Source organism: Octodon degus, unplaced genomic scaffold, assembly GCF_000260255.1.
Source record: "Octodon degus isolate 3935 unplaced genomic scaffold, OctDeg1.0 scaffold00081, whole genome shotgun sequence".
In the NCBI taxonomy this organism is placed as follows: domain Eukaryota; kingdom Metazoa; phylum Chordata; class Mammalia; order Rodentia; family Octodontidae; genus Octodon; species Octodon degus.
Genome location: NW_004524657.1, coordinates 8,492,068 through 8,505,948, shown reverse-complemented (window position 1 = coordinate 8,505,948; position 13,881 = coordinate 8,492,068). Strand labels below are relative to the sequence as shown.

The following is a 13,881-nucleotide window of genomic DNA, read 5'->3' as shown; positions in this document are numbered from 1 at the left end:
TCTCTCTCTCTCTCTCTCTCTCTCTCTCTCTTTCTCTCTCTCTCTTTTTGGCAGAACCAGGGATTGAACTCAGGCCCTTGCACTTGCCAGGCAAGCACCCAACATTCTCTTTTTAAAGACTTCTTGCTAGTTTTGTCTTCAGGTTCAAAGTTTACTTTCTCTTTGGAAGACTATTAAGTATAGTAAAAGAAAACCACAGGCTCCATATGGATGTGTGTAGAGACACAGCATTATTCCTTATTATAAAGCTGGCATTTCGTATCTGTGGTTTCCACACCCATGGACTACTTATGGAAAATATTTGAAAAAGCCAAAAATGTAAGAACATGCCTCTGCCTGCAATAAACATATACAGACTTTCCCCTTGTTATTATTCCATAGATAATAACAGCTGTTTTCTTAGTACTTGTATTGAATTAGATACCAGAAATAATCTACAGATAATTTAAAATATATGGGAGACTATGTATCTATTACACACAAACACTATGCTATTTTACATAAGGGACACGAACACCCAAGGCATTTATAGCTGGAGGATAAATGCCACAAATAGTGAAGAATGACAATGATATCATATTCAAAAGGCTTTCTGAATTCCTAATTTTTCCTTACATTATTATATGAAGTATTTATGAAGTGTGTATAATTGAACAAAGCCTGTACATACAAAAAATGAATGACGCTTGACCTCTGTCTGCTAGGAACACAAAATCTAGGGAAAATTACTTTCAGAGATGTCACAGTGCTAGTTCTTCTTTTTCACTGGGATACAATATCTCAGTATCCCTCTGGAATAGTAAAGATGAGAATTAATACTCGTTTTCTTTTGGGAACAAGGAAATTTTGCTTCAAAAAGGCAGATTGGTGTTATAAATTATATGATTAGGCAATGTCAGCTATTTTGGCCAAGGTAACCAAAAATTTTGGTTTTCTGTATATGCATTGCATGAACATATGTGAGGTATATATTCAACCAAAGGTCAGGTTGTTCACTTGCTGCTGTCTTGGGGTGGTTAAAATGTTAGTAAAAACCCCAAACCTTGATGCTAAACCTATGATAAAATAATGGCACCTATTATTGCTCAGTGCTGACACTGCTCAGAGCTAACACTGCTGTATAGAGACACAGAAAACAATTCCACACAGTCATTAGATTTTGTGATATGATTATTAAACTATGAATAGTTTTTTTAAAAAAACCTAACATTATGATATATCACTTCATGGAATTTTTCTGTAACTTTTCTATGTGCTTATACACTAAATTGTATATGAATGTGTGGCACACAGATATTGTTTAAAGAGTACATATCCCTCAATGGCTTTATACATATGAAATTTTCTATTCACTTTGCAACTCTTTCAAGCTATATTCATTATTTTAAGTTCGCAGAACCCATCTGAAGTAAGTCAATATATATACATACTTTGTAAGTTCCTTATATAATATACATATTTTTAGCTTCAGTTTCAAGCTTTTTTGTGTGTGGGTACCAGGAATTGAACTCAGCACCTTGTGCTTGCCAGGCAGGTGCTGTGCTGCTGAGCTATACCCCTGGCTTTGTAAGAAGTGTTAAGAAGAAGGAATGTGTGAGTTTCTTGGAAGTGTCTGCATTTTGGTTGATCTTCATGAGATGTTATACTGTTACTGTATAGGGATCTAGGAGGTTCCCAAAGTGGTGATTAAGAATCTAGACCTTCTATACTCATAGAACAGTTGACAGATTGCAGGTTGGCTGACTTTTACTGTGGAAGAAGAATTTTCAGGATAAGAAGGTAAAAGGCATAGAGGAATTTATAGGGCAGGAATTTAAAAGTACATACTCAGAGTGGGGAGAGGGGAAGAGAGAGAGAAAGAGAGAGAGAGAGAGAGAGAGAGAGAGAGAGAGAGAGAGAGACAGACAGACAGACAGACAGACAGACAGAGACAGAGAGAGACAGAGACTGATGGGGGCAGAGACACAGGCAGGTAGGGGGCATTCGTAGCCTGGGGCTAGGTTACTTATGGGAAATTTGTATGTGGAACTTCACATAATTAGTGAATCTATGGAAAGGGGATTTGACTTACAGATGAAAGGTAGCAGCTCTTTCTGTGGGGTGTGCCCATTTGCCAGTGAAAGGAAATGGCTCAGACTTACTGTATCTTGGGACAAGAAAAACTGCTTTTATACTGGTCTTGCATCCAGAAGCTATGGCTTTTATTTATTTATTTATTTATTTATTTATTTATTTATTTGATACAGGGTCTTGCTACATAGCTTGGATTTGTAGTGATCCTCCTGTTTCAGCCTCCCCAGCACTGGGATTATAGGCATGCACAACCAAGCCTGATTTTGGTGTCTGGCTCAGTGTGGGGCCTACAAGGCACTCAGTACTGGGGATTGAACTTGGGTCCTTACACTTGCCAGGCAGGCACTTAGAATGCCAAACTATCTCCCCAGCTATGTTTTTTATTTATAAAATTACAATTTTCCTTGTCTGTACCTATTTTTATTTCTTCCATCCTAGCTCAATGCCTCAATTTTTCCTTATTCAAAGCCAATGAAGACATTTAAGGTGAAGGAATAAGAAAGGGTGAAGTTCACCTCCACAGGTCTGATGTCTTGGAAAGTAGCTGTTGAGTACAGAAACACTTCTGTGTATTGCTCTTCCAGTCCAGTTTAGAAGACAGAGCATACTAATTGGGTACTTTTTGGTTAAGTTAGAGTTTCTGACTGAGGTCAGCCAGCCCAGAGTTCTTCAATCAGACAATGTTTAGCCTGCCATTGTGCATTCTACTTCTTATAGATTTCTTTGGCCTCTTGGTTTTCTTTCAATTTGTCCACGCAGAGACATCATTGCTTTCCATTATTGTGCCAGAACTGAGCCTGTTCTGGGTCATTGTGAAGTTCTTGGCCCAAAGAATACATGGTTTCTCAGTACCTTAAACATTTTTGTTTTGAGTTCTTTTTCTAGGGAGAAAACAGCAATACATTGCAGAACCTCTCTGAGTCATTTTATCTTTTTAAATGAATTTATCCTCAATTGACAAGAAAGATTATAATACAAGTATTATTTTTGACTGTCTAATGGGAATGGTAGGAAGCAAATAATTGCCAGCGAAGAGTAAGGCTAGTAATCTAGCCCAGAATGCCTGCTTTACAAAGATTTCTCAATCCAGGAACATTCTTTTTGATCTTCTCCCTGTAATTTGTAAGTCATCCAAAGCAGATGGTAATTTTCCAGCAAGTACTTGATTTTCCTTGTCTGATTTTCTACATCGCCCAGGACACAATTCAAGGTTTGTTTGGCACAACCATCTCCCCTCCCCTCCTCTTCCCTCCTCTCCCCAGTCTTTCTCCCTCCTCTCCCCTTCATTTTTTCTTTTCTTAAATCACTGCATTATATTTTAGAGTCTTGATAACAGTACAAGTAAGTAGAATCGGTTGTGTAAAGTTCTCAAGGAGAAGCCCAACTTTCTAATACGGGGATACAGTCAATCTCTGTGAACTTGGAGAGAGACTATGCATCCTCACATAGCTGGGCTTTGTGCCTAGAATATGTCTCAAAAATGATTGCTAACAAGACACAAATGTATGAAGATCACATAAATACTCTATAAGGTGGGAAATTGCTCTTTTTATATTTATTTATTTGCTCTTTTTATATTTAATAGACTGAAAATGCTTACACTTAGGAGTGTTGCATATTGTCGTGTAAATAGAATAAATTCAATTGTTTTATCTGCCTGCTTTAGTGAACAAAATTTACCCTTTGCCCTATTATTTTCCTTTTTTTTTGCACAACCGGGGATTGAACTCTGGTCCCTGTGCTTGCCAGGCAAGCGCTTATTCCACTGAGCTATCTCCCCAGCCCCAACCCCATTATTTTCAATAATATTTGTTGAAAAAATTTTTAATTTTTTTTGAGACAAAGCCTACCTATACAGTTCAAGCTGGCCCTGAGTTCACTTTGTAGCCCAGGCTGGTCTCGAACTCACAACGATCTTCCTTCCTTAGCCTGCTGAGTGCTGGAATTAGAGACACTCAGAGAGGGAACTAAATGTGCAAAGATCCAGAGGTGGCAGTACATCAGGCAGCCAGAATACTACATCAGGAAGCCAGAAGGCTCCTGAAGAGGAAGGTAGAATATGCTGTGCTGAGTCCTGGCCAGTAGGTGTCTCTCTTACCGTTTTATTCTGTCTTAGAACTGTCACTTATTTTAGCGTCTTACTGAATTTTAGCACTTTCTTTCCTTGTAAAAAAAAGATGGAAAATTATCCATGGATTAACATGTTTCAATGTGTGAAATTTAAAGGCTTTAGTTGCTTAAGGGATTGAGTGAACTTCTAGATAATAGCAGACATATTTATTACTTAGATGTCAGAGTTCTCAGCTACCATTTGTAAGAATTTTAAACGACTCCATTGAAAGGGGCAACTAGCTTATCATTCATGGAAGAAAATCAGTATTGAAGTGATTTAGCATTTCTACTTGCTGATAAAAAATAAATGAAATAAAAGCCTTTCTATGCTAATGGAGACAAGAACAGTAGAGAGATCTGGCTGTTTATTCCACTGAGCCTTCTCCCCAGCATGGCTGTTTATATAGCAGGTAGGGAGTCACTTTCACGCCATTTCCTATAGTCTTGAGTATCACCTGTACTGTGCAGGCCAGAACTGGTGCAAACCAGTCCCATGCTCCCAAGAAGTAAAGGTCTTTTTTTATATTTTAGAGAAGGGTCTACAGGGTGTTCAGGGTCTCAGTACTAGATCGGTGTCACAGTGATTCTCCTGTTTACAGCCTTCCAAGAGCTAGGATTACAGGCCACACACAGTCTCAATTACCACCTTAGCATGCCCCAAGGTTAGGGCCAGCACACATTAGGCCCAGGTATTGAACCCCCGGTCCCTGCACCTGCTTGTGGACGCTTTACTCCACTGAGCTATTTGGCCAGTCCTAGAGATGTATCTTAAAAGGAAGCCTCAATGCACTGATCAGAAGCTTTCCACCAACAGTGACATCAATTATTAACAACTCTTTTTTTCCTAAATCACATGTTATCATCATCTTGTTGATGCCATTTTGTGTGTGTGTGTGTGTGTGTGTGTGTGTGTGTGTGTGTGCATGTGGGGGTGGTTACTGAGGCTTTACCCCGGAAGTGCTAGTTTATCCCTGAGCCCTTTTAATTTTTCGCTTTGTTGCAGGGTTTTGCTATGTTGCTGAGGCTGGCCTCAAACCTGCAGTTCTTTTGCTTTAGCCTCCTAAGTAGCTGGGATCATGGAAGGGCAGCACCATGCCAGTGGCCGTTTTTCTTTAGACATACCTGCAGTTTTCTTTTTATATTCAGACAAGTACAGATTTCTGTTCATCCAGCAGGCACTGAATGCCTCTCAGTGCCAGGTATAAAGCTAAACCTTGGGGATAAAAACTCAACGGAAGAGAGGCAGTCTTTTTATTATTATTATTACAATTATTATTATTTTAGCAAAACAGTGAAGGCTATAATCAAAGATACGTAAGATTAACCAGTAAATTCAGAGGAAGACATATTTGATTTCTTTTTATGCTTTGATTTGGGAATCACTTTGCTGCAATGTAATGTCTGAAGCACCAGATTGCTTCTGTTTCATGGCTGTCTTGAAGGGTTTATCTATGGAAGGTCATGCTTTCCTTTTCTCTCCATTGTTGTTGGTATGGCTTCCCACCTACTGCCTGTGACAGCTATGTGCAGAGACAGGCAGGGAGCCAATGGGACTATTAGTATAGAGCGTTCCCCATAATGACCTTTTTTTTTTTTTTTGGTGGAACCAGGGATTAAACTCAGGCCCTTGTGCTTGCCAGGCAAGCGCTTATTCCACTAAGCCATCTCCCTGGCCCCCATAATGACCTTTTTATGAAAATAGTTCAGTTAAAGGTAATGAGAGTATAACATTGTACTACAGTTTAGACTGCAGCTGCTGGAGTGAGATATATATTGGAGTTTAAATTGTGACTCCATTATATCTTTATTATGCAATTTAAAGAAGTCTTAGCTTCTTTATTTTTTATGTATTTAGGACAGAACAGGGTCTACAGGGCCTACAGGGTCTCATTATGTAGATCAGACTCATCGTGATCTTCCTGTTTTTAGCCTCCCAAGATCTGGGATTACAGGCATGCGCCACCATGCCCAGTCTCAATCACACAATCACAGTCTCAGCGCGCCCTGTGGTGGGCCCGCATGGCACACCAGGGATTAGACCCTAGGCCCTGCACCTGCTTAAGCAGGTGCTTTAGTCTGCTGAACTGGCTGGCTGGTCCTTAGCATTTTTAAAGCTGTTTCCTCAACAATATTTTAAAGATGATAAAAACTTTCCACTCAGTTGATTAGAAAATTAAAGGAGATAAAGTGGTACAAAATGCCTGTCATGTCATAAGGCCTTACAGCTTTTAGTTGTTAGAGAAATCTGAGTGAGAGTCAGGACAATGCTGGTAAATCTATGGCATGAGTGCTGCAGCAAGCTGTTAATTATCGCCGAGAGAAAGGTTTGCCATCTCGGGGTTAAGAGGAGTATTTTTACTTGCTTTAAAATTTTGTATCCTAGGGCTAGGGAGACAGCTCAGTAGAGTAAGTGCTTGCCTGGCAAGTGCAGAGTCCTGAGTTCAATTCCCGGAACCACTAGGGAGGCTGAAAACAGGAGGATCACTACTTCTGAGCTATGTAGTTAGATCCTGTATCAGATACATAAAAAATTGTATTCTGATGTTATTTCTTCAAATTATTTATATTCATTGTGGGGAATTCGTACATGCATAACACTTCTCAATTGTTTTCCCTTTCCCTTCATGCAAAAAATGTATTTATTTGTTTATTTATTGCCAGTCTTGGATTCACTTACTTATCTGATGAGTCATTATAAAGTTAATTATTACAGGCATGGTGGTGCATGCCTGTCATCCCAGCACTTGAGAGGCTGAGATAGGAAGATTGTCAAGTGTTTGAGGCCAGCCTTGGCTATATAGTATGTTTAAGTTCAACTTGAATTACATGGCAAGAACCTGTTTCAAAAAGCCAACCTTCCCCCCTCTAAAAAAAATACCCAAAACAAAACAAAAAATAAAATAAATTATTGTATATGCAGATTAACAACTAGACTAACAGGCCAAAAGACATATAAAACACATAAGATAGTTATACTAAATCAAGGTGCATTTATTTATTTATTTATTTATTTATTTATTTATACTTAGCAGAGTCTACAGGGTCTCACTACACAGATGGGACTTGTAGTGATCCTTCCTGTTTTTCAGCCTCCCAAGCGCTGGGATTACAGGTGCGCGCCACCATGCCCAGTCTCAATTGCCATCTCAGCATGCCCTGGGGGTGGGGCTGGCACAGCAAGCTGGGGATCAAACTCCTGGCCCCAGCATCTGCCTAGGCAAGGTGCACTTTTAAATATACTGTCTATTCTGGATTATAGTAACTTTTTTTCATTCTTTTTTTCCTATTATCTGCACTTTATTTTGCATTTTATTTATATATTTAGTTTTCTCATATGAGAGAAACCATGAGATGGTTATATATATATATATATATATCTGATTTCCACCATAAACTATGAATTGGTACATATTTTTTGCAACAACAATAATAAAGAATTAAGATTTCTCACTGTTGGGAGGACTGAGAAAAGATTTCTTTTAAAAAGAATCAAGAAGAAATGCTACTAGGGATACAAGGAAGAAGGATGATACTAAACAGAAAGGAATTGGCATCGAAAGGGCAAAAAAAGTATGGGAAAGGGGCAACAAGGGGCTCACTAAATCTGCAAGTTTAGTTCCATGGCTTCCTTAGAATTCTCATCTTGTTCTTAGGGCTTGGATACTTGATTCTTTTCAAGGTGTGGATGGCAAAAGTTTCCCCCAAATTTGTAGAGAATGGTGCTGGAGCCCATGCTTTTTTTCCCCCATAATTTTATTGAAAAACAAATAGCAATGAGACAGTTTCAAATCAAATTGGTAGGACAGTTTCAATGATTAACACATTGCATACATTCTTCCTAGTGGTTAATTGCTGTACAAGATGCGGACTTGATATCCTATTTACAAACATCATTAGAACAAATCCCTCTATTCATTAAGAGAATGTAACTATATATCTAGCCTAACCATTTTGAATACACAGATACAAAATGGACATTCATCTGTATCCCCTTTTTTTTGGTTAAGTTCCATCATTTAAATATTATAGGTGTGTAAACTCAGTAAAATATTCTAAAAGAGTTCAGTAGTCCATAATAGTATTGGGTCTTCTGCTTCACTGGCAGTGTCAGAAATTGTTGACCTGAGTCCCCTACTGCTCAACATAACAGCATGGCTTTACTTCTTATACTTCGTTTTTATACTTTTCTGCTGGATGGTTAAGACCAAGGTAAAGCAGGACCTATGCAACAAGAGTTGTAGCTTTTGGGTCTGATAAGGTCAGTGAAATCCCCTCTGGATTTATCCTGAGATTCTGTACCTCAGATTGTAGATCCTTTGTCAGTGTCAGCCATGTGGATGAGTCATGGCCATTGCTTGGCCAGTGTGCTCTCTGTGAAAGCCTGAGAGAATGTTTTCTCTCCATGTGACTCTCCTTTGGCACACTCTACATCATCGATCACTTTCCTCTTTGGCCCCATAATCTCCTTGATCGGGAAATTTGGGACACTGCTGAGTTACATGATGTTACAGTACAAGTTCTCATATGTCCTGAGTCTTAATTGATGGAATAAGCATTTTTTTTTTTTTTTGCTCCGAATGCCTTCAGGGCAGGTTTGGCTGGCTTGAGTTGTGGGAATTGAACCATAGCAACCTGAGCCTGACTGCTTTGTTGAAGCAATCACTTAAAGAACTGAGCTAAGGGGCAGGCCCCTTAGGTCTGCTTGTTCTTAATGGACTAAACTTCTTTATCTGTGCTTCCTTAGCTGGGCCTAATCTGTTCATTTTTCATCCACAGTGGCATAGATGTTCACTATGAAGTTACCTTCAATGGGGAGGCAATCAGCAATACCACGTGGGACATAATTAGCCTTCATTCCAACAAAGTAGAAAACCATGGCCTTGTGGAACTGGATGATAAACCCACTGCTGCTTATACAATTGGTAACTTCAGAGATTATATTGCTGAGATACTGCACCAAAATATTTTGGTAGGGAATTCCTCCTTGAATCCAGATCCGGACTCTCTTCAGCTTATCGATGGTGAGTTTAATTGATGTCATAGAGGTTTTGTTTTTACAGCTTGGAATTCTTTTCCACTATGTTCTTGTGAAAAATACTTTCCCTATGTGTGGCTCAGAGTGTTTTGAGATGGTGTGAAACAAGAGCCATTGTGTTACATGGAACTTCAACTGTGAAGCTGTTTTTGATAGTGTAATCAAAAGCTCTTTGGGATGTTTGTAGACAGATTGGGGAAGTGGAGAATAGCATGACACTCAGAAATATTTGGATAAGTGGGGGCAAAGTATAATGAGAAGGAAAGTTGTACTTGAAAGTATGAATTAAAGCAGTCTGTCATGTTGCAAGGCAACTAAAACATGAGCTCTAGCCTGAACTGCATAGGAAAACCCTGTCTCGAAGAGACCCAAAACAAAACAAATAAACAAAATTGAGCATAGGGTGTAAACACCACAGTCACTAGTCAATGTGACAGGAAAATGGCATGAAGATTAATGTATCTGACAGGCAAAGTGAGGTTGTTTAGGAAGGTAAACCCACAGATATCAATTGCAAGATCTTCTCTTACATGGAGCCTAGAAGAAGAAGAAGCTCTTAAAGGATTTCTGAAAAAGAGGTCAACAGCTCTCTTAGAATTTGTAATCAAGTTCAACAAAAGCTTTAAGATATCCTACTGACCATGCCAGTTATTTCTCTTTAAATATATATTTTAATTATTCAAAATTTTGCTCCTAAAGTACATTTCTATTGTACCAACTTCAGAGTTCTGAATGGGACTTTCTAGGTAACTTGATTATCACTCTCAAAAGATATGTTCATCCTTGATCTTGTGGAGCTTATTCTCTGTAGAAGACAACATAATTATACACACAGCTGGAAAGAGTTTTGAAAAATATGTAAACAGGATTTTTGACTTCTGCTTAATCGTTGTATGTCAGTCTAGTGAGAGCAGGTGAATAGTTTTGGCTTTTAGTTTACAAGCGTTTCCCCGGTTTTATTTCTGGCAATCACTTCTTATCTTTTATTGATTCTTTTTCTCCTTCAGGAAAAATTAATTGCTTCTTTGTCTTTGGTACATATATGTCATTCTCACATTATTTTATTTTTCTAATTAGTGTTTATTTATTTCTCTGACATACACAATGCTGCCTAAGAGAAATTTTGCTTTATTAGCACTTATAATTTCACATGAGCAAAATCTGAGGTTAAAAACCAAACTTTCAGCAAATCTTTGTTGGATTAAATTATGCAATCTATTTTTTAATTGCTATTTAATATTATTAGAGAAATAAAGATATTGGAGTCCTAGTCCATTTTTCAAAGGCATTGACTCCTAAAATAAAAATTATTTTGCATACTTTTTACTATTCTTACATTTACCCAAACTTTAAAGGTATTTATGTAAACTTTTTTTACTTAAGATGAAAAGAATCGGGGTTGGTGAGATGGCTCAGTGGTCTAAAACACCTACTTAGAACAAGCTTAGCAAAGCACATGGACCGCGGTTCAATCCCCCAGCACCACATGCCAACCAGCCTCACCCCCTGGTGGGCTGAGCTGGACACACACACACACACACACACACACACACACAAATAAATAAAATTTTTTAAAAAAGATGAAAAGAATCATTTTGAAACTATTCCATGGAAATCTGGAAAAAGTGAAAACTGATTTGAGAGAGAAAAAATAATATAGGTATGTCTTAAATGTGACAACCTTTATGAATATTAAAGAATCTTTATTTTATGTCGGATTCTTATAATTCAATCAGCTTGTACTAATATATAAAATACCTGAACAACACTAACATTTTCTAAGCAATCATTCCTCAGATATTTGGCTAACATCTAGTCTAGTAAAGAGAAAGAGCTTGTTTTTTAAAATCTATCTCTGTACCTCCAATACAGCAGTGTCTTCCCTAAAAAAATTCCTTTAATATTGTTCTTTCCCCAGTGAGAGGAGTTTTGCTTCCTGCAAATGAAGACCTAGCTTGGAACATCCAAAGTTCAAGTCTTCAGTCCACGCCACCATCTCTTCTGGTATGTTTCTTCGTTTTATGCCTAGAACCAGCCAGTTACACTCTGTCCTTTGTTTCCTCACCTGCTTACTTTGGCATCATAAATTTCCCAAGCTGCTCCCTTTCCAAGTATTTCCTCGCATCACCCCTGAAACATTACTCATCCTTGCCAACTCATGAGCACCAAGTGTTGGACCTTCTGTAGTGGTTGAGTGAAGCCTGCTTTGCCAAGCCACACATAATAGAGAGCTTATCCGTGCTTGTTTGGTGATAATTAAGTTGTAAGTGCCCACCAAGTTGCTTTCTATGCTACCACCCCAGCAATAGTTTTTTATAATGAAGACAAGATTATGTTTGAGTTATCAGATACAGTGTACATATACAGTATACAGTATACAGTATTGTATGTATATAATTTTTTTTGTGTATTTAGTTCAGGGTATTCAGGGTCTTACTACACAGATCAGACTCATAGTGATCCTCCTGTTTAGCCTCCCAAGGGCTAGGATTACAGGCGTGCACCACCATGCCCAGTCTCAATAGCTGTCTCAGAATGCCCTAGAGGAGGGGTGGCATGACACACAGAGGGGGTGAGTATCGAACCCCCATGTCTGCGTCTGCCTAAGCAGGTGCTTTAATCCAAAGAGCTATCTGGCTGGCCCCCCAGTGTATATATTTTTCTTGAAAGCACAAGAATTATCAACTAGCTAATCAATAAGAGGGACTTTGAGGCCTTCTCTTAAACTGCACTGAAAACATTTCCATTTGCACATGAGCAGCATCAAATGAATTTCCATGCTTGTTTTTACTCCTGCTCTATTAAGAATTCTTCTTTCCCCACTATGTTTTTACTTTCCTTTTCATTTATAGGGAAACATACACTAGAAATGAAAATGGCTTCCTCAAGTGCAGTTATAGCCACAAAGATGACACCTGCAACCACAGTGCTAGGAACGGAACCTGTCTCCAGGGTAGGGGACTCTCTTATTCTCACAGACACATGAGGGGAACTTCCTTCTCACCTTCATCACTGACTCTTTGTACTCTCTTTGGACGTCTTTTCATCTTTTTCAGCTGTTTGAAATTTTTGTTTCTTGACATTTTTTAAACAAAGAAAATTGGAAAGCCTTCCTACATTCATTCAAACATTGATCTAACATTTCTTCTGCTTAGTTATAGAATAATTCAGTTTTGAAATATGGAGTCACTGGTAATAATCTTTCACTGAGTTTTATATAAAAAAAGGTTAAGGGAATATCAATATCAGAGTACTTTCATTTGGCACTCATTCATTCCTTCATTTTGTGCTTGTCTTTTCTTTTTAATGTATTTGGTAGAGTCTCACTACATAGCTCAGACTTGTAGCAGTCCTTCTGTTTTCAGCCTCCCCTGCACTGGGATTACAGGTGTGCAATACCATGCCTAGTTTTGGTGTCTGGCTCAGCATGCCTGTGGACAGGGCTGATGCAGCATGTGGTGCTGGGATTGAACCCTGATCCCTGTGCTTGCCTAAGCATGCACTTAGTCCACTGAGCTATCTCGCCAGCCCTATTTTGTGCTTTTCATATGCCAAGTGTTGGGGAAACAAACATGTGCAAGGTGGGGGCTCATTTACCAGAAGTTTCCAGTCTGGTAGCAGACTTCTAAACAAATAAGATGATTCACATTCCAGGAGTAGTTTTAGACAAGTAAGAGGAGAAATATTAATTCCCTAATATGGACCATCACTTATTTATTTTATTTTTTCATTACTTATTTATTGAAGAACAGAATTTGGTATTGAACAGATGGCCTTGTTAATTTCCTCTGAATTATTGAAGTGAAATATCTATCTATCTATCTATCTATCTATCTATCTATCTCAAATATATATGATTTTATTTTTTAATGTATTTAGTATAGGATATACAGGGTCTTACTACACAGATTGGATTTGTAGTGAGCCTCCTATTTTCAACCTCCCAAGTGCTGGGATTACAGGTATGTGTCACCAGGCCCAGTGCTGGCCTTGCTACCATCTCAGTGTGCCCTGGTAGCGGGGCCAGCACAGCAGGCCTGAGATTGGACTTCTGGTCCCTGTGTCTACCTAAGCAGATGCTTTTATCCACTAAGCTGTCTGACCAGCCCTTTATATATGATTTTAAGTGCTAGAAAAAAGGAAAAATAATGGTACTTTCTTTCTGTACAATCTTCCTATTCTATATAGTAGACATTTAAATATTAATAAATAGCCTTTTCTCCTTCCCCACTGTGTTAGTTGGTCTTAGAGTTCTATGGAAAATGCTAACCCATTGAGTATAGCTTGTCAAGTCTCATTTGGTTCCATTCTGAGAAACATTTCACCACCTGTTTATATGAACTTGGAGAGACCTCTGAACATTGCCTGGTAGAGTGGGGGAGAACACGGACGAGGAAGTCTAGAGGCTCAGCTTCTAATTCTGAGGTTTTATTCCCTCTCTCTTTTTTTCTTTTTGAAATAATCATAATTTTAAATAGTTGATAGCTTCTTGTTGGCTCCAAATAGGACAATTAAACGATATTACTTAAAGACCCCCAAGCGTGTTCATACCACCTCAGCTGTGTTGGCTTCTATCTACAGTGCTGCCTAATTAAGATTTCTATAGCTTTAGACCCCCTCCAGGGTTATGGAAATCATGTTTTTTGAAAATATTTTTTTTT

The 13,881-nt window shown here is 38.5% G+C and overlaps 1 protein-coding gene across 1 annotated transcript in view; it reads left to right on the top strand.

Moving 5' to 3' along the window:
• The window catches only part of Impg2 (interphotoreceptor matrix proteoglycan 2), a 159,433-nt gene that overhangs the window by 116,868 nt on the left and 28,684 nt on the right, over positions 1 to 13,881 (top strand). The window contains exons 12-13 of the mRNA XM_023721297.1: positions 8,962 to 9,206; positions 11,139 to 11,224. Coding sequence (XP_023577065.1) covers positions 8,962 to 9,206; positions 11,139 to 11,224 — 331 coding nt within the window. The remainder of the gene's footprint in view (positions 1 to 8,961; positions 9,207 to 11,138; positions 11,225 to 13,881) is intronic.